We start from the raw sequence: 25,111 nt of genomic DNA, 5'->3' as shown, positions 1-25,111 counted from the left end.
AAACAACACAGGAACACAATGCAGAAACAAGGAGGTGCAGATATTGTGAATACACAAAATACTGGAGTAACTCAGCGGGTCAGGCAGCATCTATGGAGCTAAGGAAATAGGTAACGTTTCGGGTCGAAACCCTTCCGGGTTTCGGCCCGAAACGTTGCCTATTTCCAGAAGGGTTTCGGCCCGAAACGTTGCCTATTTCCTTAGCTCCATAGATGCTGCTGCACCATAACTCAGCGGGTCAGGCAGCATCTGTGGAGAACATGGATAGGTGACGTTACACAGAGTGCTGGAGTAACTCAGCGGGTCAGGCAGCATCTGTGGAGAACATGGATAGGTGACGTTACATTGCTTGTACTATCCACTTCACTGGTGTCACCTGCAACGTGTTGATGCAGTTCAAGTAGAATTACTGATTTCTTTAGTGAGGCATTGCACAAAGTTTAATTTAGTTTAGAGATACAGTGCGGGAACAGGCCATTCGGCCCACTAGGTCCGTGCTGACCAGCGATCCCCGCACACTAACTCTATCCCACACACACACACACACACTAGGGACAATTTACAATGATACCAAATCCAATTAACCTGCAAACCTGCACGTCTTTGAAGTGTGGGAGGAAACGGAAGATCTCGGAGAAAAGTCACGGGGAGAACGTGCAAACTCCGCACAGACAGCACCCGTAGTCGGGATCGAACCCGGGTCTCCGGCGCTGTGAAGCGCTGCGCCACCGTGCAATCCATCCGCTTACATCTAAAAGTCTTCTACACAACATAATGAGTACAAATGTTTTGGTACTGAGAAAGAGTCCGTCGCTGATGATTATATTACCCTTGGCTTGACGTTAAACAGTTCTTGGTTTAGATAAACAAACTATTTTTGTAATTATGTGTAATTTTGAATTTCAAATCTAGATTCCAGCGATAATTAAGATCACCTTGTCCTGTCTTATCAATACGTGGGAATTCTTCCATTAAATAGTTTCCCTTTCTTATTCGTAAACAGTCCATTTGTGAAATGGGCCTGTTGTGTGGGAAGGAACTGCAGATGCTGGTTTACACCGAAGATAGACACAAAGTGCTGGAGTAACTCAGCGGGACAGGCAGCATCTCTGGAGGGAAGGAATGGGTGACGTTTTGGGTCCAGAACTTTCTTCAGACTGAGAGTTGGGGGAGAGAGAGAAATATGGAAGGGTAAGGTGTGAAAACAAGAGATCAAAGGGACAATGGTCAAGGAAAATGTCGAATGGATCATTGAAGGTGTCACCTTCCCCGAGCTAACAATGATCAGATCTACGGTAGACATAAAATGCTGGAGAAACTCAGCGGGTGCAGCAGCGTCTATGGAGCGAAGGAAATAGGCAACGTTTCGGGCCGAAACCCTTCTTCAGACGATCAGATCTAGATTTTCCTTCAATTTTGTCACCTTTGATCTCTTAACATAGAAACATAGAAATTAGGTGCAGGAGTAGAGGCCATTCGGCCCTTCGAGCCTGCACCGCCATTCAATATGATCATGGCTGATCATCCAACTCAGTATCCCGTACCTGCCTTCTCTCCATACCCTCTGATCCCTTTAGCCTCAAGGGCCACATCTAACTCCCTCTTAAATATAGCCAATGAACTGTGGCCTCGACTACCCTTCTGTGGCAGAGAGTTCCAGAGATTCACCACTCTCTGTATGAAAAAAGTTCTTCTCATCTCGGTTTTAAAGGATTTCCCACTTATCCTTAAGCTGTGACCCCTTGTCCTGGACTTCCCCAATATCGGGAGCAATCTTCCTGCATCTAGCCTGTCCAACCCCTTAAGAATTTTGTAAGTTTCTATAAGATCTCTTGTTTTCACACCTTATACTTCCATATCTCTATGTCTCCGCCTCCCCTTTTCCCCTCCCCTTCCCAGCTCTCCCACAGCTCACTGTCTCCGCCTCTTCCTTTCTTCTTCCCCCCCCCCTCCCGAAACCCTTCAGGAAGGAAATAGGTAACGTTTCGAGCCGCTAAACCCGTAAGGGTTTCGTCCCGAAACGTTGCCCATTTCCTTCGCTCCATAGATGCTGCCGCACCCGCTGAGTTTCTCCAGCTTTTTATGTCTACTTTAGATTTTTCCAGCATCTGCAGTTCGTTCTGAAACAAAAGGAAATGGCATTGGGTGTGCCCTCTTCCTTGATTCCATCAGGAGATATTTGCAGTGCAGTATTTTGCAAGAAATGTGTTTTTATTTACATGAAGGGGGGTTTATTATTTAGCAACTTCCTACTTGGTTTCTGCCATGTGAATGGTGAAGCAGGAGTCCGCACTGAATGTTCACCCCCCCCACAGAACTGAAAGCAGATCAGATTCAGATTCAGATTCAATTGTAATTGTCATTGTCAGTGTACAGTACAGAGACAACGAAATGCATTAAAGAGGTAATATGAGGAGGCACCTGGATTTGAACCAGGGACCTTTTGATTTGAACTGAAAGCAATTGCAAAGGAAATAGTAAATATTAAAATATAAACAGTAGCTATGGAGCAGAAAATATCAAACCTTAGATCAGTGGTTCCCAACGTGGGGTGTACGCCCCACAGGGGGGCAATTTGATTTTTAAGGGGGGCAATTGAGGTCTGGGTCCAAATTTTCGATTTTTATTTTTTTGGATTTTCCATCAGGTAAACTTTTGAATTTTGAAACTTTAATTTGCTGTTTTCGTACGAGACAATCCACAAATATTTCAATATTCTAATATAGAAATGTTCTCTCTCTTTATTACCTGTGAATACTCTTTAATTATCATATATATCATTATTATTATTTTAATACCGCCTGCTACCGACAATTTTTTTTTAGTAATTTCTTGCTCAGAACTTTAACTGTCTTTTGTTTTATTTCATTTTTCTTTTTCATGGATGCCATGTTCTTTTGAAGCTTGTTTAAACCAAGGTATTGGCGTTTTAAGCTTCTTCAGCTGAAACTGAGTTCACTTTTTAAATGATAAGAATTATCTTGTCACCACATGGAGAAACTCAGCGGGTCAGGCAGCATCTATGGAGCGAAGGAAATAGGCAACGTTTCGGGACGAAACCCGAAGGGTTTCGGCCCGAAACGTTACCTATTTCCTTCCTGAAGGGTTTTGGGGCGGGGCGGGAAGAAGAAAGGAAGAGGTGGAGACAGTGAGCTGTGGGAGAGCTGGGGAGGGGAGGGGAAAAGGGGAGGCGGAGACATAGAGATATGGAAGTATAAGGTGTGAAAACAAGAGATCTTATAGAAACTTACAAAATTCTTAAGGGGTTGGACAGGCTAGATGCAGGAAGATTGCTCCCGATGTTGGGGGGGCATCAGGATTTTAGAGGTGATTAGGTGGGGCATGGCCAAAAAAAGGTTGGGAACCACTGCCTTAGATGGACACAAAATGCAGGAGTAACTCAGTGTGTCGAGACCCTTCTTCATACCCGTAACGTCACCCATTCTTTCTCTCCAGAGACTCTGCCTGATTTCTCTAAATTCAAGCATTCCCTCTCTCTCCATCCCTCCCCCACCCAAGTAGCACCAGCTTCTCATTCTCACCCAGCAAACAGCTAGCAATGGGTTCTTTCCATTTCCTTTTCTTGGTGAGACCACACCTGGAGTATTGCGTGCAGTTTTGGTCTCCAAATCTGAGGAAGGACATTATTGCCATAGAGGGAGTGCAGAGAAGGTTCACCAGACTGATTCCTGGGATGTCAGGACTGTCTTATGAAGAAAGACTGGATAGACTTGGTTTATACTCTCTAGAATTTAGGAGATTGAGAGGGGATCTTATAGAAACTTACAAAATTCTTAAGGGGTTGGACAGGCTAGATGCAGGAAGATTGTTCCCGATGTTGGGGAAGTCCAGGACAAGGGGTCACAGCTTAAGGATAAGGGGGAAATCCTTTAAAACCGAGATGAGGAGAACTTTTTTCACACAGAGAGTGGTGAATCTCTGGAACTCTCTGCCACGGAGGGTAGTTGAGGCCACAGTTCATTGGCTATATTTAAGAGGGAGTTAGATGTGGCCCTTGTGGCCAAGGGGATCAGACGGTATGGAGAGAAGGCAGGTACGGGATACTGAGTTGGATGATCAGCTATGATCATATTGAATGGCGGTGCAGGCTCGAAGGGCCGAATGGCCTACTCCTGCACCTAATTTCTATGTTTCTATGTTTCTATATCATTATTCCTTTTTTTGTATATCTTTAATTCATCGCTCAGTATCTCTCTACATCACTGGCTATATATCTTGTTCCCCTTTCCCCTGACTCTCAGTCTGAAGAAGGGTCTCGACCCGAATAGTCACCCATTCCTTCTCTCCAGAGATGCTGCCTGTCCCGCTGAGTTACTCCAGCTTGTTGTGTCTATCTTCGGTGCAAACCAGTATCTGCAGTTCCTTTCTACTAATATAAAACCATACTTACGTTCTCCAATCGCTCCACGCTAATCTCAGCTTGTGCCACTTGCTGTGACCTTCTATCGTAGAATCATACAGTCTCATTGTCATTGAAACTTGCCGAATAGTGAAAGGCCTGGATAAAGAATAAAATGACGTGCCTTTAGAAAGGAGATGAGGAGGAATTTCTTTAGCCGGAGGGCGGTGAATCTGTGGAATTCATTGCCACAGACGGCTGTGGAGGCCAAGTCATTTTTAAAGTGGAGATTGGCAGATTCTTGATTAGTACGGGTATCAAAGGTTATGGGGAGAAGGCAGGAGAATGGGGTTGAGAGGGAAAAATAGATGGGGCATGATCGAATGGAGCAAATTCGATGGGCCAAACGGCCTATTTATGCTCCAAAGTCTTGAAGTGTCGTACAGAACGGAAACAGGCCCTTCGGCCCGATGTGTCCATGCTGATCATGCCACATCTGCGATAGTCCCATTTGAGTTTAGCCCTTAGCCCTTCTGAATCCTTGCTATCCATGTACCTGCCCAGGTGTGTTTAAATTGCCGCAACTACTTGGTCCTTCATTATGTTGGCGGTCTTTGTGAAGTGTCGCTGGAGTCCATCGCAGCGACAATGGTTTCTTGCGCTCTTATGATGCCTGACCCGCTGAGTTACTCCAGCACTCTGTGAAACGTCACCTATCCATGTTCTCCACAGATGCTGCCTGACCCGCTGAGTTACTCCAGCACTCTGTGAAACGTCACCTATCCACGTTCTCCACAAATGCTGCCTGACCCGCTGAGTTAAGGTGCAACAGCATCTATGGAGCGATGGAAATAGGCAACTTTTCGGGCCGAAACCCTTCTGGAAATAGGCAACGTTTCGGGCCGAAACCCGGAAGGGTTTCGACCCGAAACGTTACCTATTTCCTTAGCTCCATAGATGCTGCTGCACCCGCTGAGTTACTCCAGCACTTTGTGAAACATCACCTATCCATGTTCTCCACAGATGCTGCCTGACCCGCTGAGTTACTCCAGCACTCTGTGAAACGTCACCTATCCATGTTCTCCACAGATGCTGCCTGACCCGCTGAGTTACTCCATCACTCTGTGAAACGTCACCTATCCGTGTTCTCCATAGATGCTGCCTGACCCGCTGAGTTACTCCAACACTCTGTGAAACGTCACCTATCCATGTTCTCCACAGATGCTGCCTGACCCGCTGAGTTACTCCAGCACTCTGTGAAACGTCACCTATCCATGTTCTCCACAGATGCTGCCTGACCCACTGAGTTACTCCAGCACTCTGTGTCCTTTTGTGTACCTGAGTTACTCCAGCACTCTGTGTCCTTTTGTGTACTAACCAGCATCTGCAGTTCTTTGTTCCTTCACCACTTGGTGATTTACACAATTATTGGTCATTTAGTTCAATTGATGAATTAATCCTGACAGTAATCCGGACATAAAATGCATCTTTAAAATGATTACTAATGATGAATATTGGCGAATAGTTAACGGCGGCTTTGATTTTTGTTCCAGGTTTCCGTGACAGGTTCCAGATCACCAGGTACAGCTGATGTGAATGTTGGTGGATATTTGCTAAGGTCAGTCCAGCCAAAGGCCAGCTACACACAATCAGTCTGTGCTTCCAGAACAATATGTCACCTGTCCCCTCATCTGCCGTTACACATATCCGGCATCTTTGACAATTCAGCTGTAGATCTTTGTTTGAGAAGGAACTGCAGATGCTGGAAAATCGAAGGTAGACAAAAGTGCTGGAGAAACTCAGCGGGTGCAGCAGCATCTATGGAGCGAAGGAAATAGGCAACGTTTCGGGACGAAACCCTTCCGGGTTTCGTCCCGAAACGTTACCTATTTCCTTCCTGAAGGGTTTCGTCCCAAAACGTTGCCCATTTCCTTCGCTCCATAGATGCTGCTGCACCCGCTGAGTTTCTCCAGCACTTTTGTCTACCCAGCTGTAGATCTTATAGTTAGCCAGGCCCAACAAAAGAAGATTGACATCAGGATGGCACGGTACCACAGCGGGTAGAGCTGCTGCCTCACAGCGCCAGAGACCCGGGTTCGATCCTGACTACGGGTGCTGTCTGTACGGAGTTTGCACGTTCTCCCCGTGACCTGCGTGGCTTTTCTCCGGGTGCTCCGGTTTCCTCCCACACTACAAAGGCGTGCAGATTTGTAGGTTAATTGGCATTAGCAAAGTTGTAAATTGTCCCTAGCGTGTGTGTGTGTAGGATAGTGCTAGTGTGCATGCTGGTCAGCGCTAATTAGGTGGGCCGAAGGGCCTGACTCCAGGCTGTATCTCTAAAGTCTAATTCTGTAACGCTACTGCCCAAAGTCACTGCCTTTGTGAGACATTTGGTGGAGAATGTTTAGTTTAGTTTTGTTTCGAGATACAGCACGGAAACAGGGTCTTGGTGAGACCACACCTGGAGTATTGCGTACAGTTTTGGTCTCCAAATCTGAGGAAGGACATTATTGCCATAGAGGGAGTGCAGAGACGGTTCACCAGACTGATTCCTGGGATGTCAGGACTGTCTTATGAAGAAAGACTGGATAGACTTGGTTTATACTCTCTAGAATTTAGGAGATTGAGAGGGGATCTTATAGAAACTTACAAAATTCTTAAGGGTTGGACAGGCTAGATGCAGGAAGATTCCTCCCGATGTTGGGGAAGTCCAGGACATGGGGTCACAGTTTAAGGATAAGGGGGAAATTCTTTAAAACCGAGATGAGAAGAACTTTTTTCACACAGAGAGTGGTGAATCTCTGGAACTCTCTGCCACAGACGGTAGTTGAGGCCAGTTCATTGGCTATATTTAAGAGGGAGTTAGATGTGGCCCTTGTGGCTAAGGGGATCAGGGGGTATGGAGAGAAGGCAGGTACGGGATACTGAGTTGGATGATCAGCCATGATCATATTGAATGGCGGTGCAGGCTCGAAGGGCCGAATGGCCTACTCCTGCACCTATTTTGTATGTTTCTATGAAACAGGCCCTTCAGCCCACCAGGTCCGTGCTGACCAGCGATCCCCGCATTCTACACCCACCAGGGACAATTTTACATTGACCAAGCCGACCAACCTACAAACCTGCACGTCTTTGGAGTGTGGGAGGAAACCGAAGATCTCAGGGAAAACCCACGCAGGTCACGGGGAGAACGTGCGCACAAACTCCGTAGTCGGGATCGATCCCGTGTCTCCGGCGCTGCATTCGCTGTACGGGAGTAACTCTACCAATGCGCCACCGTGACCGGTGGGAGAGAATATATATTTTTGTTGCTTTGTGTTAAATGATTGAGGGCAAACCTGCTCGAAGTGTATCCAATAATGAGAGGCATGGATGGGGTAGACAGCCACAACCTTTTTTTTTCCCAGGGCCAGTAGACGTGATGGGCAGAATGGCCTCATTCTGCTGCTAGAACTTATGAATGTCAAAAACTAGAGGGGGGCAGAGCGTTAAGGTGGGAGGGGTGATGTTTAAATGAGATTTGGGGCAAGTTATTTTACACAGAGGGTGGTGGGTGCCTGGGGTTGGGGTGGGGACAGATACGATAGTGGTGTATCGGGTGCTTTTGGATAGACGCATGGTTATTATCTAAATGGTGGCCGATTGGGAAAGGGGGAGATGCAGCGAGACCTGGTTGTCATGGTACACCAGTCATTGAAGGTAGGGCAGGTGTAAAGAAAGTGAATGGTATGTTAGCTTTCATTGCAAAAGGATTTGAGTATAGGAGCAGGGAGGTTCTACTGCAGTTGTACAGGGTCTTGGTGAGATCACACCTGGAGTATTGCGTGCAGTTTTGGTCTCCTAATCTGAGGAAGGACATTATTGCCATAGAGGGAGTGCATAGAAGGTTCACCAGACTGATTCCTGGGATGTCAGGACTGTCTTATGAAGAAAGACTGGATAGACTTGGTTTATACTCTCTAGAAGTTTAGGAGATTGAGAGGGGATCTTATAGAAACTTATAACATTCTTAAGGGGTTGGGCAGGCTAGATGTAGGAAGATTGCTCCCGATGTTGGGGAAGTCCAGGACAAGGGGTCACAGTTTAAGGATAAGGGGGAAATCCTTTAAAACCGAGATGAGAAGAACTTTTTTCACACAGAGAGTGGTGAATCTCTGGAACTCTCTGCCACAGAGGGTAGTTGAGGCCAGTTCATTGGCTATATTTAAGAGGGAGTTAGATGTGGCCCTTGTGGCTAAAGGGATCAGGGGGTATGGAGAGAAGGCAGGGATGGGATACTGAGTTGGATGATCAGCCATGATCATATTGAATGGCGGTGCAGGCTCGAAGGGCCGAATGGCCTCTACTCCTGCACCTAATTTCTATGTTTCTATGTTTGCAGGGAATGGAGGGATACGGAACACTTGCAGGCAGAGGGGATCAGTTTAAATTCAGCATGGACATTGAGGGCCGAAGGGCCTGTTCCTATACTGTACTGGTCCAAGCCTTCTGCCTAATGATTTTATTCACAGTTGGATGACTCTGGTGCTTTAAAATAGATTTTGAAAATGGCAGGAAAGTACTTGAGGCAAAATGTCAGGGAATAACAATGGTTTCATTAAAGTACGTTGATGGAGTGGTATCTTATAAATGCGGCTGTGTCAATTGGCAGAATTATTTAAAGTCACTGTGGATTTGAAATGTAGGCCACTTATTACCATTTACAAAGCTGTGTTTTGTATTTTAAAACGTGATTTGGGAAAAGCACAAAAAGATAATTTCAGTCGAGCTCGAGGTCGGAAACTCAAATTGAGTTTTATTTGGCACCGGAGATTCACGTTTTGCAAAGATTGCGGCAACATGTGAATAACATGTATGTGTCCATGTTGTTTACTCCCTACACACGTGTGCGTGTCTTCCTGAACATGTGTACGATGTCTGTGTGGGCCTTGCAGATGGACTGCACAAATACAGACACATACTTACTGATGGACCACAATACAAAGATAGAAACATAGACAATAGGTGCAGGAGTAGGCCATTCGGCCCTTCGAGCCAGCACCGCCATTCAATGTGATCATGGCTGATCATCCACAATCAGTACCCCTCTCCTGCCTACTCCCCATATCCTCTGATTCCTCTAGCCCTAAGAGCTCTCTCTTGAATGGGTACAGTAAATCGGCCTCCACCTTCTACAAATTCACAACTCTGGGTGAAAAAATGTTTCCTCATCTCAGTTCTAAAAGCCTACCTTTTATTCTTAAACTGTGGCACCTGGTTCTGGACTCCCCCAATAGCCTGTCCAATCCCTTACGAATTTTATGTTTCTATAAGATGCCCTCTCATCCTTCTAAATTCCAGAGTATACAGGCCCAGCCGCTCCATTCTTTCACCATATGTACACCATACGGAGTACAGAGGAGATTTACTAGAATGTTGCCTGGGTTTTCACAACTAAGTTACAGAGATAGGTTGAATAAGTTAGGTCTTTATTCTCTGGAGCGCAGAAGGTTAAGGGGGGACTTGATAGAGGTCTTTAAAATGATGAGAGGGATAGACAGAGTTGATGTGGACAAGCTTTTCCCTTTGAGAATAGGGAAGATTCAAACAAGAGGACATGACTTCAGAATTAAGGGACAGAAGTTTAGGGGTAATATGAGGGGGAACTTCTTTACTCAGAGAGTGGTAGCGGTGTGGAAGGAGCTTCCAGTGGAAGTGGTGGAGGCAGGTTCATTGGTATCATTTAAAAATAAATTGGATAGGCATATGGATGAGAAGGGAATGGAGGGTTATGGTATGAGTGCAGGCAGGTGGGACTAAGGGGAAAAAAAGTTGTTCGGCACGGACTTGTAGGGCCGAGATGGCCTGTTTCCGTGCTGTAATTGTTATATGGTTATATGGTAATCCTGCCATCCTGGGAATTAACCTGGTGAACCTACGCTGCACTCCCTCAATAGCAAGAACGTCCTAAACTTAATATGGTTTAGTTTAGTTTAGAGATACAGGCCCTTCGGCCCATCGACTCTGCACTGACCAGTGATCCCCACACATTAACACTATCCTACACACACTGGAGACAATTTTACATTTATGCCAAGTCAATTTACCTACAAACCTGTACCTTTGGAGTGTGGGAGGAAACCGAAGATCTCGGAGAAAACCCACGCAGGTCACGGGGAGAACGTGCAAACTCCGTACAGACAGCACCCGTAGTCAGGATCGAACCCGGGTCTCTGGCACTGAGGGGTAGTAGCTCTACTGCTGTGCCATCGTGCCACCCCCAAAAGCAGCCTGCAGCAGTAAAACACAAAGTACTGGAAGAGCTCAGTGGGTCAGGCAGCATCTGTGGAAGGAATGGGGAGATGAGGTTTCAGGTTCTGAATGGACGCAGAAAATGCTGGAGTAACTCAGCGGGACAGGCAGCATCTGTGGAGAGAAGGTATGGGGGACCCTTCTTCAGACTGGTGTCAGGGGAGTGGGCAGTACAGAGATAAAATGTAGTCGGAGACAGTAAGACTGGTGGGATAAGGGGAGGGGATGGAGAGAGAGAGGAAGCCGGGGATATTTGAAGTTAGAGAAGTCAATGTTCATACCGCTGGGGTGTAAACTACCCAAGCGTAATATGAGGTTGTGTTCCTCCTGGTTAAATATTACTTTCAGAAAAGCAGGCAAATGCTCAAAGACGTGTCCCACCCCGGCCATTCCCTCTTCTCCCCGCTCCCGTCCGGCAAAAGGTACAGCGTGCACCACCACACTCAGGAACAGCTTCTGCCCTTCTGTTGTCAAGCTCCTGAACGGCCCTTCCATAAGCTGGGGGCAGGAACACGCAGGGGGCATGGGTTCGATGACTGTGGCAGGGAACGGGATTCCCATGTAGATGGAGTTTCGTTCACTGGGACATTATTATCTCAAGCCTGAAGAAGGGTCTCGACCCGAAACGTCACCCGTTCCTTCTCTCCAGAGACGCTGCCTGTCCCACTGAGTTACTCCAGCACTTTGTGTTTATCTTCTGTAATAAACCAGCATCTGCAGTTCCTTCCTGCAGCCTCGCTTCTCTCTAGAGCCAGTCTTTTTATAGAGGAGATCTACAATGCACCAGATGATATTTTCCCACTTGCTCTATATTTCTGACAGCTACAATTACTCAGTGAGCGTGTTTCCACGGCAACAGTGAGTGGGATGACTGTGGCTCCGTTCAAAGGTCTCGGCTTTTCTGAGCGTTTGAGTTTCCTGACCGGATCTGAAGAAAAAGCCTCGCGGCTTATTCACAACCTTTGACCCAACGAAGATGATTTGTATCCGGATCCAACCTGTTGGTTTGTCAGGACTTGAACTGAGTGATTTGTGAACAAAATAATAACATGTAGAGAGGAGAGAGGGAGGGAGGGAGGAGGAGGGAGAGAGAGAGGGAGGGAGGAGGAGAGGAGAGAGAGAGAAAGAGGGAGAGAGGGAGAGGGAGAGAGGGACAGAGGGTGGAAGGAAGAGGGAGGGAGGAGAGAGAGAGGAGAGAGAGGGAGGGAGAGGGAGGGAGGGAGGAGAGGAGAGGGAGGGAGGGAGGAGGAGAGAGAGAGGGAGGAGAGGAGAGAGGGAGGGAGGGAGGGGGAGGAGGAGAGAGAGACAGATACAGAGAGGGAGAGAGGAAGAGAGGAGAGAGGGAGGGGGAGGGAGGAGGAGGAGAGAGAGAGAGAGAGAGAGAGGGGAGGGAGAGAGAGAGAGAGAGAGAGAGGGAGGAGAGAGAGGGAGGGAGAGAGAGGGGGAGAGAGAGAGGGAGAGAGAGAGAGAGAGAATTCCAAGATAGAGAGATAGAGGGAGAGGAGGAGAGAGAGAGAGAGAGAGAGATATTGAGAGTATGAATGCACACACACTGGGTAAGGTTGTAATTGCAAGCTGGTGGGATGTACACATAGTATGTTTGTGGACATACAGGCCCATTAACACAGCAACACTCACATAAATATCGCATCATCAATTAAACACTAAATTAATAATGGGTGAGCAGTGGTACGGTGGTGCAGCGGTTGTGTTGCTGAGTTGCTGCCTTACAGCGCTGGAGACCTGGGTTCGATCCCGATCCCTGCACAGTAACACTGTCCTACACACACTGGGGACAATTTACATTTATTACAAGTCAATTAACCAACAAACTTGTACGACTTTGGAGTGTGGAGGAAACCAAAGGCAGTTTAAACTCCATAAGGCAGTGGCTGGGATCGAACCCGGGTCTTGGGGAGCTGTAAGTGTTGTAAAGCAGCAACTCTACCGCTGCACCACCGTGTTGCTCCTGTTGTATCAGTGGAATGTACTGATATAGAAACATAGAAATTAGGTGCAGGAGTAGAGGCCATTCGGCCCTTCGAGCCTGCGCCGCCATTCAATATGATCATGCCTGATCATCCAACTCAGTATCCCGTACCTGCCTTCTCTCCATACCCCCTGATCCCCTTTAGCCACAAGGGCCACATCTAACTCCCTCTTAAATATAGCCAATGAACTGGCCTCAACTACCCTCTGCGGCAGAGAGTTCCAGAGATTCACCACTCTGTGTGAAAAAAAGTTCTTCTCATCTCGGTTTTAAAGGATTTCCCCCTTATCCTTAAGCTGTGACCCCTTGTCCTGGACTTCCCCAACATCGGGAACAATCTTCCTGCATCTAGCCTGTCCAACCCCTTAAGAATTTTGTGAGTTTCTATAAGATCCCCTATCAATCTCCTAAATTCTAGAGAGTATAAACCAAGTCTATCCAGTCTTTCTTCATAAGACAGTCCTGACATCCCAGGAATCAGTCTGGTGAACCGTCTCTGCACTCCCTCTATGGCAATAATGTCCTTCCTCAGATTTGGAGACCAAAACTGTACACAATACTCCAGGTGTGGTCTCACCAAGACCCTGTACAACTGCAGTAGAACCTCCCTGCTCCTATACTCATATCCTTTTGCAATGAAAGCCAACATACCATTCGAGTTTGTGCATTGCCAGCGCCCATCTACAGCAAGAGTGAACACAAGTGTGTAGCTAACTCCGTCAGAACCTGCCTTGTGTAAACGCAGTGTTTCCCAACTCTGGCAACCTCCGCCGCCTGTTCCTGGCACCACGACCAAATGTTTCAGCTACTGCCCCACGGCCAAGAATAACAGCTGCGGTTTCCGTGAGGAAAGAGGGGGGAAAAAATGACACAGCAGATGTATAAAAATGGAAACTGCCCCGGCAATAAGTGTGATATTTAGTTTCATTTCCCATTTTGTAATCTTGCAAAAAAATCCCCTTTCAACGTGTCCCGCTGCGAAAATCCTGCATGGAGCTACAGCAGATCCCACAGTGGTAAAGAGCATGTTAAAGATAAAATATCAACTCAGGCAGCATCTGTGGAGAACATGGATAGGTGACGTTTCACAGAGTGCTGGAGTAACTCAGCGGGTGCAGCAGCATCTATGGAGCTAAGGAAATAGGCAACGTTTCGGGCCGAAACCCATAAGGGTTTCGGCCTGAAACGTTGCCTATTTCCAGAAGGGTTTCGGCCCGAAAAGTTGCCTATTTCCTTCGCTCCATAGATGCTGCTGCACCATAACTCAGTAGGTCAGGCAGCATCTGTGGAGAACATGGATAGGTGACGTTTCACAGAGTGCTGGAGTAACTCAGCGGGTCAGGCAGCATCTGTGGAGAACATGGATAGGTGACGTTTCACAGAGTGCTGGAGTAACTCAGTGGGTCAGGCAGCATCTGTGGAGAACATGGATAGGTGACGTTTCACAGAGTGCTGGAGTAACTCAGCGGTCAGGCAGCATCTTTGAAGGGATGGGTGTCAGCCTGAAACGTCACCCATTCCTTCCATCCAGAAACGCTGCCTGTCCCGCTGAGTTACTCCAGCATTTTGTGTCTTATCTTCGGTGTAAACCAGCACCAGCAGTTTCATTGTGTTTGTGGCCGCGGGTTTTATAGATCAGAAGTGGGAGGAGAATCAACGTCGTAACCAAGGCAGGTGGGATCATCGGCGGGGAGGGGGGGATTAATAATAGGAAAGGACATCAGGAGAAACCTTGGGGGGGCTTGTGCACAGTGGGGAGAGTGTGGAGAGATGCCAGCTTCCATCATCTCAAATAACTCTGCAGTGCCCAAATGGTCAATGAACAAAAATATTTAATCTCTCTGGAAATATACTGTTGCCAGCATCCAGAATAGTCACAAAATGCTGGAGTAACTCAGCGGGTCAGGCAGCAACTGTGGAGAACATGGATAGGTGACGTTTCACAGATGGGGTCCCTTTTCCAGACCGACATCAGCAGTTCCTTAGTTCTTTGTATCTATGGTAAGTTTTTTGTATGCATTGAATGCAAGAAAGGAATTCTGATGCAGTTGATCCATTGAAGTCCAGGTAACACCTTCTGCAGGTAGACAAAAATGCTGGAGAAACTCAGCGGGTGCAGCAGCATCTATGGAGCGAAGGAAATAGGCAACATTTCGGGCCGAAACCCTTCAGGAAGGAAATAGGCAACGTTTCGGCCCGAAACGTTGCCTATTTCCTTCGCTCCATAGAAGCTGCTGCACCCGCTGAGTTTCTCCAGCGTTTTTGTCTACCCTTCAGTTTTTCCAGCATCTGCAGTTCCTTCTGAAACACCTGCACCCTTTCCAATTCCCATAAGGTCTTTACCAGGACTGGGGTCATTTGGACGGGTACATGAATAGAAACATAGAAACATAGAAATTAGGTGCAGGAGTAGAGGCCATTCGGCCCTTCGAGCCTGCACCATTCGCCATTCAATATGATCATGGCTGATCATCCAACTCAGTATCCCGTACCTGCCTTCTCTCCATACCCTCTGATCCCCTTAGCCACAAGGGCCACATCTAACTCCCTCTTAAATATAGCCAATGAACTGTGGCCTCGACTGCCCTCTGTGGCAGAGAGTTCCAGAGATTCACCACTCTCTGTGTGAAAAAAGTTCTTCTCATCTCGGTTTTAAGGAAAGGTTTAGAAGGATGTGAGCCAAGGTGGGACTGGTGCAGATGGTGCATCTTGGTTGTTATGGGCAAGTCGGGCCGAAGGGCCTTTCCCCGTGATGTAGGACTCTAGGACCACTAGGCGGCACTGTGTGGGCACTGTCTCTACGGAGTTTGCACGTTCTTCCCGGTGACCTGCGTGGGTTTTCTCCGGGCGCTCCGGTTTCCTCCCACACTCCAAAGGCGTGCAGGTTTGAAGGTTAATTGGCTTGGGTAAAACTGTTGTGTAGGATGGTGTGAGTGTGCGGGGATCGCTGGTCGGAATGGACTCGATGGGCCGAAGGGCCAGTTTCCGCGTTGTGTCTCTAAAGCTACAGACTCCATAGCGGCCAAATGATCGCTCTTGCCATTTGTTTGGTGTTAATCTGTGATCTGTATCAATGCGCTTGGCCAGTCAAGGCCAGTTGGGGAACGGGAACCTCACTCACTAAACTGCAACCCTTTATGTAATCTGTTAAACTGAGGAAATAGCTTTGACTGTGGACAATAGAAATGCTGGAGGCATCCATGTCCCTGACCCCAAGCAGATTGTGCTGCTCTTCCTGCAGGTCCATGTGGGACTGACAGGCAGTGAAACTCAGCGAGCAGTGGAGCTGTAGATGTGTGTGTGTGTGTGTAGCTGCAGGACTCGGCCAGTGCAGCTGCTTCCTGCCCTCAGTCTCACAGAGTAGAGAGAGTTTGCGTGGTCAGTCTTGCTTCCTCGCTGCGGGCCGCTGGCTGGAGACGGGCACTCGTTACACTTGGGGGATCATGGAGGGGGGAGGACTCTCCCAGTGACCACGGGCTCCAAACACCCAGCCTGTAACCTGTCCCAGCCGGGCAGCGATGTGCAGAGGCACTGACCACTTGACTGGGAGCTGTCTGTGGGGTGAGTACATCGACCTTAATCCTCCACCTCGCACTGCCCAATCCCAGCTCAATCTGCAATGAAGTGGGTTAAATTATCCCTCTCCCTCTCCCTCTCCCTCTCCCCCTCTCCCCCCCCCCCTCTCTCCCCTCTCCCCTCCCCCTCCTCTCCCTCTCCCTCCCCTCTCTCCCTCCCTCTCCCTCTCCCTCTCCCTCTCCTCTCCCTCTCCCCCTCTCCCCTCTCCCCCTCTCCTCTCCCTCCCCTCTCCCTCTCCCCCTCTCCCTCTCCAGATCTTCTAAATCCTCTCTCTCATTCCTCCTCCCTCTCCCTCTCCCCCTCCCTCTCTCCCTCTCTCCCCCTCTCCCCCTCTCCCCTCTCTCCCCTCTCCCCTCTCCCTCTCCCTCTCTCCCCTCCCCCTCTCCCTCTCCCCTCCCCCTCTCCTCCCCCTCTCCCCCTCCCCCCCCCTCCCTCTCCGCCTCCCTCTTTCTTTCCCTCTCTCTCCCCCCCCCTCTCCCCCCTCTCCCCCTCTCCCCCCTCCCTCTCTCTCTCCCCCTCCCCCTCCCCCCCTCTCCCTCCTCTCCTCTCTCCCCCCCTCTCCCCCCTCTCCCCCTCTCCCTCTCCCTCCCCTCTCGTCCTCTCCCTCTCCCTCTCCCTCTCCCTCTCTCCTCTCCCCCTCTCGATGGTAAAACTGAAGACAGTCACAAAAAGCTGGAGTAACTCAGCGGGACAGGCAGCTTCTGTGGAGGGAAGGAATGGGTGACGTTTCGGGTCGAGACCCTTCTTGACCCTGTAAACCTGCTCTGAGTTACTGACCATTTTAATCACGACAATCTTGTTGAGAATTTTGAGCAAGATTTGTATTCTTCCTGTACAGGAAGGATGTTTAGGCTTTGGCGTAAAAAATAAGTTGACCAGAATGTTGCCGGCTGCACGTTGAACAGACAGGGCGGCACGGTGGCGCAGCGGGTAGAGCTGCTGCCTCACAGCGCCAGAGACCCGGGTTCAATCCTGACTACGGGCGCTGCCTGTACGGAGTTTGCACGTTCTCCCTGTGACCGCGTGGGTTTTCTCCGGGTGCTCCGGTTTCCTCCCACACTCCAGTTTAGTTTAATTAGCTTTGTCCTAGTGTGTAAGATAGTGCTAGTGTACGGGGCGATCGTTGGCCAGAACGGACTCGGTGGGCCGAAGGGCCTGTACCTCTAAATGCTAAACTAAAGACTCAGATTCAGATTCAATTTTAATTGTCATTGTCAGTGTACAGTACAGAGACAACAAAATGCATTTCCAATTGAGTCCTAAAGACTCAAGTTACTTTAAAAATTAACAAAGGTTTGCATCTTCTGCATACACAATATTTTGAGAGTAAAGAAAGTGGTCGTAAGGAATAGGAGTAGAATTAGGCCATTCGGCCCATCAAGTCAATTCTGCCATTCAATCATGACTGATCTATCTCTCCCTCCTAACCCCATTCTCCTGCCTTCTCCCCATAACCCCTGACACCCACACTAATCAAGAATGTATCTATCTCCTCCTTAAAAACATCCATTGACTTGGCCTCCACAGCCGTCTGTGGCAATGAATTCCACAGATTCACCACCCTCTGACTGAATACATTTCTCCTCATCTCCTTCCTAAAAGAACCTCCTAATTCTGTGTCTGTGACCTCTAGTCCTAGACTCTCCCACTAGTGGAAATGTCTCAGTAGTCTACGCTTGAATCTTTTTAATTGAAGAGACCTCTCTGAAGTTGGTGTTGAACTGAAGATTTATACTTCCTTGGAGGACCTTGTGTCCACTGGTGGTCAGCTTCAGATTCTGGCTTATACACTCCTGATATTTCTCCATTTCTAGACTGCCTTCTTAAACATTACTGTTGCCACCTCCTTATAAAGATGTGTCATATTTTAAGTTCACCAACACAGTCTGATGAGGAAGTCGAGGTTTTGGCTGATGGGGGATGATCAGCCATGATCACAGTGAATGGCGGTGCTGGCTCGAAGGGCCGAATGGCCTACTCCTGTACCTATTGCCTACTGTCTATTGGCGAGCTTTCTTGACTGGAGCTGTTAATGTGGTTAGCCCAGGTCAGATTGTTGGTGGTATTAACGCTGGGGTGATCTTGAGTCTTGTAAGGAAGTCCGGCATTTCCCCACCGTCTCTTGCCGAGCCCTGCAGATGTTTACAGTTTACACTTTACAGTTGAGGTTCTTGTCACGTTCAGCATTGGCTGGTGTGGGCGTTGGGGCAAAGGGCCTGTTTCCACACTGTGTCACTCTATGACTACTGTGGCAGAGTGCAAAGCTTTTGTTGCATGCTATCCAGTCAGCGGAAAGACAATACATGATTACAATCGACCCGTTCACAGTGTACAGATACATGATAAGGGAATAACGGTTAGTGCAAGGTAAAGTCCGATATCATACTTAAAGTAAGAAATGTTACTGAAGGAGTAGAGATTTTAAACTGTGGAACGATTGTAATATGTGATTGTAGACCTGCTTAGACACAAAATGCTGGAGTAACTCAGCGGGACAGGCAGCATCTCTGGAGAGAGGGGATGGGTGAGGTTTCGTGTTGAGACCTGTGGTGTGGCTTGCAAAAGTTTTCATACCCCTTGAACTTTTCCACATTTTGTCATGTTACAACCACAAACGTAAATGTATTTTATTGGGATTTTATATGATAGACCAACACAAAGTGGTGCATAATTGTGAAGTGGAAGGAGAATGATACACGGTGGTATACATAGAAACATAGAAACATAGAAAATAGGTGCAGGAGTGGAGGCCATTCGGCCCTTCGAGCCTGCACCATTCGCCATTCAATATGATCATGGCTGATCATCCAACTCAGTATCCCGTACCTGCCTTCTCTCCATACCCCCTGATCCCTTTAGCCACAAGGGCCACATCTAACTGCCTCTTAAATATAGCCAATGAACTGTGTGGCCTCAACTACCCTCTGTGGCAGAGAGTTCCACAGATTCACCACTCTCTGTGTGTGAAAAAAAATGTTTTTCTCATCTCGGTCCTAAAGGATTTCCCCCTTATCCTTAAAAGCTGTGGCCCCTTGTCCTGGACTTCCCCAACATCGGGAACAATCTTCCTGCATCTAGCCTGTCCAACCCCTTAAGAATTTTGTAAGTTTCTATAAGATCCCCTCTCAATCTCCTAAATTCTAGAGAATATAAACCAAGTCTATCCAGTCTTTCTTCATAAGACAGTCCTGACATCCCAGGAATCAGTCTGGTGAACCGTCTCTGCACTCCCTCTATGGCAATAATGTCCTTCCTCAGATTTGGAGACCAAAACTGTACGCAATACTCCAGGTGTGGTCTCACCAAGACCCTGTACAACTGCAGTAGAACCTCCCTGCTCCTATACTCAAATCCTCTTGCTATGAAAGCCAACTCTGGAGAGTTTTTTCTATAAGATCCCCCCTCAATCTCCTAAATTCTAGCGAGTACAAGCCGAGTGTTACCTGCCTCCAGGTTAAAGGGGGCGCAGTGTGATGTATGTGATATAATTAGCAGATGTGATGTCTTGTGTGAGGGGGCACATGCGCTGGGGGGGGCTCCGGGACTGAAGAAGCTTGAGTTTACTCCCCTATCCGAGTGTTATTTTAAGTCAGTTCCAAAGACCCAAATACACAACGAGACCCTTCTTCAGACTGATTAGGAATAAGGGAACGAGGGATATAGACGGATAAAGAACAAGGAATGAAATATTTGCAAAAGAGCAACAATGATGAAGGAAATGGGCCATTGTTTGCTGCAAGATCTGTCCCTGAGTCCAGCGCAGATATTGTCGCCTGCGTTGGGCGTTTTTAGTTGTTTAAATTTGCTAAATAAGCAAAAAGGGTCTGGGTTTAAAGCATTCATTGGTGGTACTGTAGTCTAATTGAAGAGTACATCAAGCCTCTGATATACACTCTGTGAAGGATGGGTGGAGTCATTTTGCTGAATTGGTACAGTGGATATTTTGCTCTCTGTACACCAAGGCAGCACGGTGGCATAGCGCTAGTGACCCGGGTTTGATCCTGACCACGGGCGCTGTCTGTACGGAGTTTGCACGTTCTCCCCGTGACCTGTCTTGGTTTTTCTCCGAGATCTTCGGTTTCCTCCCACACTCCAAAGACGTACAGGTTTGTAGGTTAATTGGCTTGGGTATAAGTGTAAATTGTCCCTAGTGGGTGTAGGATAGTGTTAGTGTGCAAGGATCGCTGGGTCGGGGCAGACCCAGTGGGCTGAAGGGCCTGTTTCCGTGTCGTAACACAAAACTAAACTAAAAGTCTTTGCCTGAGCCCCGTGATATAACCCCACACTCCCTGCACATAGAAACATAGAAACATAGACATTAGGTGCAGGAGTAGAGGCCATTCGGCCCTTCGAGCCTGCACCGCCATTCAATATGATCATGGCTGATCATCTAACTCAGTATCCCGTACCTGTCTTCTCTCGATACCCCCTGATCCCCTTAGCCACAAGGGCCACATCTAACTCCCTCTTAAATATAGCCAATGAACTGTGGCCTCAACTACCCTCTGCGGCAGAGAGTTCCAGAGATTCACCACTCTCTGTGTGAAAAAAGTTCTTCTCATCTCGGGTTTAAAGGATTCCCCCCTTATCCTTAAGCTGTGACCCCTTGTCCTGGACTTCCCTAACATCGGGAACAATCTTCCTGCATCTAGCCTGTCCAACCCCTTAAGAATTTTGTAAGTTTCTATAAGATCCCCTCTCAATCTCCTAAATTCTAGAGAGTATAAACCAAGTCTATCCAGTCTTTCTTCATAAGACAGTCCTGACATCCCAGGAATCAGTCTGGTGAACCGTCTCTGCACTCCCTCTATGGCAATAATGTCCTTCCTCAGATTTGGAGACCAAAACTGCACGCAATACTCCAGGTGTGGTCTCACCAAGACCCTGTACAACTGCAGTAGAACCTCCCTGCTCCTATACTCAACCTGCCAAGATTATTTATAAAACAGAGAAACAAGGAACTGCAGATGCTGGATTATACAGAACATAGACAATAAAAGGCTATCTATCTATCTACAAAGTTCCAGAGGGACCCAGCAGGTCAGGCAGCATCTCTGGAGAGAAAGGATGGGTGATGTTTCATAGTCTGGAAGATCCCAACCCGAAACGTTCACCTATCCTTTTTCTCCAGAAGGCTATGGGGCAAACACGGGCAGGTGGGCATAGTGTAGATGGGGCATGTTGGTCAGCATGGGCAAGATGGGCCAAAGGGTCTGTATAACACTTTGACCCCAGAAATGCTGCCTGACCCGCCGAGTTATTCTGGCACTTTGTGTCTGTCTATATTTTTTATTGATAAAATAATTTCTTCTTCTTTAGAGAATTCAGGCGAGTTTGGTGTTTGTTTGTTTCACGTTTCCATCAGAACCCCACGCAAACATTATTTCTGAAGCTGCGTTGTCATCGTCCACGGATTGCAGGTTTAGCTTTGAGCCGGCCCTGTCTCTCTGCTACAACAGTTGGCATTCCTGCTGGATGCCAGTGAATCCTTGTGTGCATCCTGCAATAAATTAACAAGCAATTAAAAATATTCCATCCATGCAGAGCCTTCAGTTGTTCAAAGGTTGTTGCCCAGATTGTTGTTGCCGCCTCGTGGTCTGCCCGACACTGTGTGAGTCTGCGATCCACAGTCAGTGTAGGCCTGACCCGCTGAGTTACTCCAGCACTCTGTGAAACGTCACCTATCCATGTTCTCCACAGATGCTGCCTGACCCGCTGAGTTACTGAGTTATGCATATATTCATGTGACTGACTGACTCTAGGTAGTGCACGCCTCTGCTGTGGCGTTATGTTCCCGACACGGAGAGAGGGAGGGACGACTGCCTCTCGCTGCCGTGACGTGTGTGTAGGGGAGGGGAAGTCAGCGCTTGCGGCCGTTACAGCTGCTCGCCATCCAGGAAAGGAAACGAGAATAGATTTGACAATGGTTGAGTCGTGTGGGCAGAGATCCCTGCTACAGCTCCCTGCACTGCAGTAGCTGATCGGTGACGGGGAGAGAACATCACAAGGAAACTCAAGGCTTGCTAAGGCTTTCCAATAACTTAGAGCCAAAAGCAACAAACTGCTGAAGGAATTCAGCGGGTCAGGAAACATCTGTGGGGGAAATGAACAAGTCACGACCCTTCTTCAGACCATAACCATAGGCGCTGGGAGCAGAATGAGGCCATTCGGCCCATTAAGTCTACTCCGCCATTCAAACATAGATGATCTATCTCTCCCTCTCAACCCCAACACGATCCTACACGCACTAGGGACAGTTTACACATACACCAAGACAAATAACCTACAAACCTGTACGTCTGTGGAGTGTGGGGAGAAACCGGAGATCCCGGAGAAAACCCACGCAGGTCACCGGAAGAACGTGCAAACTCCGTACAGACAGCGCCCGTAGTTGGGATGAAACTCGGGTCTCTGGCGCCGTGAGGCAGCAACTCTACCGCTGCGCCACCGTGTTGTAATGAAGGACTGGTCAGGTACATGGATAGGACGGGTCAGGAGGGCTAGGGGCTAAGTTGCAGACTAGCCCAGAATGGCCACAACTGCCCCATCAAGTATCCTCAGGAGTCGGTCTGAAGAAAAGTCTCGTCCTGAAACGCCACCTATCCATGTTCTCCACAGATGCTGCCTGACCCGCTGAGTTATGGTGCAGCAGCATCCATGGAGCAAAGGAAATAGGCAACTTTTCGGGCCGAAATCCTTCTGGAAATAGGCAACGTTTTGGGCCGAAACCCTTGCGGGTTTCGGGCCGAAACGTTGCCTGTTTCCTTAGCTCCACAGATGCTGCTGCACCCGCTGAGTTACTCCAGCACTCTGTAAAACGTCACCTATCCATGTTCTCCACAGATGCTGCCTGACCCGCTGAGTTACTCCAGCACTCTGTGAAACGTCACCTATCCATGTTCTCCACAGATGCTGCCTGACCCGCTGAGTTACTCCAGCACTCTGTGTCTATCTTCGCTTTAAACCAGCACCTGCAGTTCCCTCCTTCTGTCTACAAGACTCTTATTTCCCCGTCGTCTGTGGAGTGTTTTAGTGACTTGTATTTTGAAGAGAGGGATGGAGGAATGGTTCACATCACCGCTGGATGGTGGGCGTGTGATTGGGAAAGCTGCTCCAGTTTAATGTTATACGGTCAGGCAGGTCTCAGCGCTTTTACTGATTACCTTTGAGCGCCTGGGACTATTATTGCTGAGGGTTTGCTCGGAAGGTTAAACGGTTTCTGCAGAGTCTACGGTGGATATGTACACATTTCATCTGCAGAAGGAGCCAAACTTTTCCACTCCTGTTTCTTTTCTCCTTCGAGTTTGCGTTTAGTTTATTGTCCCGTGTAGCGAGGTACAGTGAAAAGCTTCTGTGACCTACTCCTCAGCCTGGATGGAGTCCACTGGGGCCACATAGTTGCTGGGGATGTAGCCGGTCTGGCCAGTGGTCAGTGAACGAGCTTCCCACCAATCTCCTTCCCTGCAACACAAACAAAGCACAGCCTGCTCATCACCGTCACATAGAAACACAGACAATAGGTGCAGGAGTATGAGGCCATTCGGCCCTTCGAGCCAGCACCACCACGGCTGATCATCCACAATCAGTTCCCCGTTCCTGCCTTCTCCCCATATCCCCTGACTCCATTCGCCCCGACAGCCAGCTCCTGCTCACCACTTATGCAGGACATAGTTTATTGCCAATTGCAGTAAATCACCAGCAAGCCAAGGAGAAGTGGCTCCAACTAGTTAGTCCGCAACAGAAGCTTTCATCTGTACCTCAGTGCACGTGACAATAAACTGAACTGAATGGAAAATCATTTTACACATCGAAACCAATTTGCAATTTTTTACATTTTTCAATTTCCAAATCAATCTTTGTTTTGTTTTCTCAAGAAAGCCGTGGTGTTATTCTGAAACACCAGGGGGGATCTACGTGGGGTAAGGCAGTAACTGAGTTGAGTTTAGTTTATTGTCCCTTGTATCGAGGTACAGTGAAAAGCTTCTGTTGCGGGCTAACCAGTCAGCGGAAAGACAATACATGATTACAATCGAGCCGTCCACAGTGTACAGATACATGATAAAGGGAATAACGTTTAGTGCAAGGTAAAGCCAGCAAAGTCCAATCAAGGATAGTCCGAGGGTCACCAATGAGGTAGATAGTAGTTCAGGACTGCTCTCTGGTTGGGGTAGGATGGTTCAGTTGCCTGATAACAGCCGGGAAGAAACTGTCCCTGAATCTGGAGGTGTGCGATTCCTAGTAAATTGTTGTTGTTGTTATTGATGTTAAAACATGTTTATCCCGGACTTCAGTTAAAATTCAGGGCAGCACAGAAAGACTCGGCATTCGGTCCTGACTACAGGTGCTGTCTGTGTGGAGTTTGCATGTTCTTCTTGTGACCAGCGTGGGTTTTCTCCAGATGCTCCGGTTCTCTCCCACACTCCAAAGAAGTGCAGGTTTGTACGTTTATTGGCTTGGTGTAAATGTAAATTGTCCCCAGTGTGTGTAGGATAGTGTTAGTGTTAGTGTGCGCTGCATCTCGAAACAAAGCTAAACTAACCGAAGCTTCTACAGCGCAGAAACAGGCCCTTCGGCCCAACGAGTCCAGGCCAGCCAGCAATCCCCGCACACTAACACTATCCTACACACACTGGGGACAATTTACACATACACCAAGCTAGTTAGCCAACAAACCTGTACGTCTTGGCATGTTGGCTTTCATAACGAGAGGATTTCAGTATAGGAGCAAAGAGGTCCCTCTGCAATTGTATAGGGCTCTGGTGAGACCACACATGGAGTACTGTGTACAGTTTTGGTCTCCCAATTTGAGGAAGGACATCCTTGTGATTGAGGAAGTGCAGCGTAGGTTCACCAGATTGATCCCTGGGATGGCGGGACTGTCATATGGGGAAAGA

The 25,111-nt window shown here is 48.1% G+C and overlaps 1 protein-coding gene across 5 annotated transcripts in view; it reads left to right on the top strand.

Moving 5' to 3' along the window:
* Positions 1–25,111, top strand: part of LOC129709942 (tyrosine-protein kinase fyna) — a 98,952-nt gene that overhangs the window by 40,339 nt on the left and 33,502 nt on the right. For 2 of the 5 annotated variants that reach the window (XM_055656644.1, XM_055656645.1), the window contains exon 2: positions 5,914–5,978. Coding sequence is in view for 3 of the 5 variants with exons in the window: in XM_055656643.1 (XP_055512618.1) it covers positions 16,160–16,202 (43 nt within the window). In the remaining 2 variants the exon portion in view is untranslated. Of the gene's footprint in view, positions 1–5,913; positions 5,979–15,943; positions 16,203–25,111 lie in introns of those variants that run through there. The other 3 variants (XM_055656643.1, XM_055656642.1, XM_055656646.1) reach the window with 3 other exon arrangements.

Source organism: Leucoraja erinacea, chromosome 26, assembly GCF_028641065.1.
Source record: "Leucoraja erinacea ecotype New England chromosome 26, Leri_hhj_1, whole genome shotgun sequence".
Lineage (NCBI taxonomy): Eukaryota > Metazoa > Chordata > Chondrichthyes > Rajiformes > Rajidae > Leucoraja > Leucoraja erinaceus.
The sequence above is the reverse complement of the archived record's forward strand: the minus strand, read 5'-3'. Positions and strand labels throughout refer to the sequence as shown.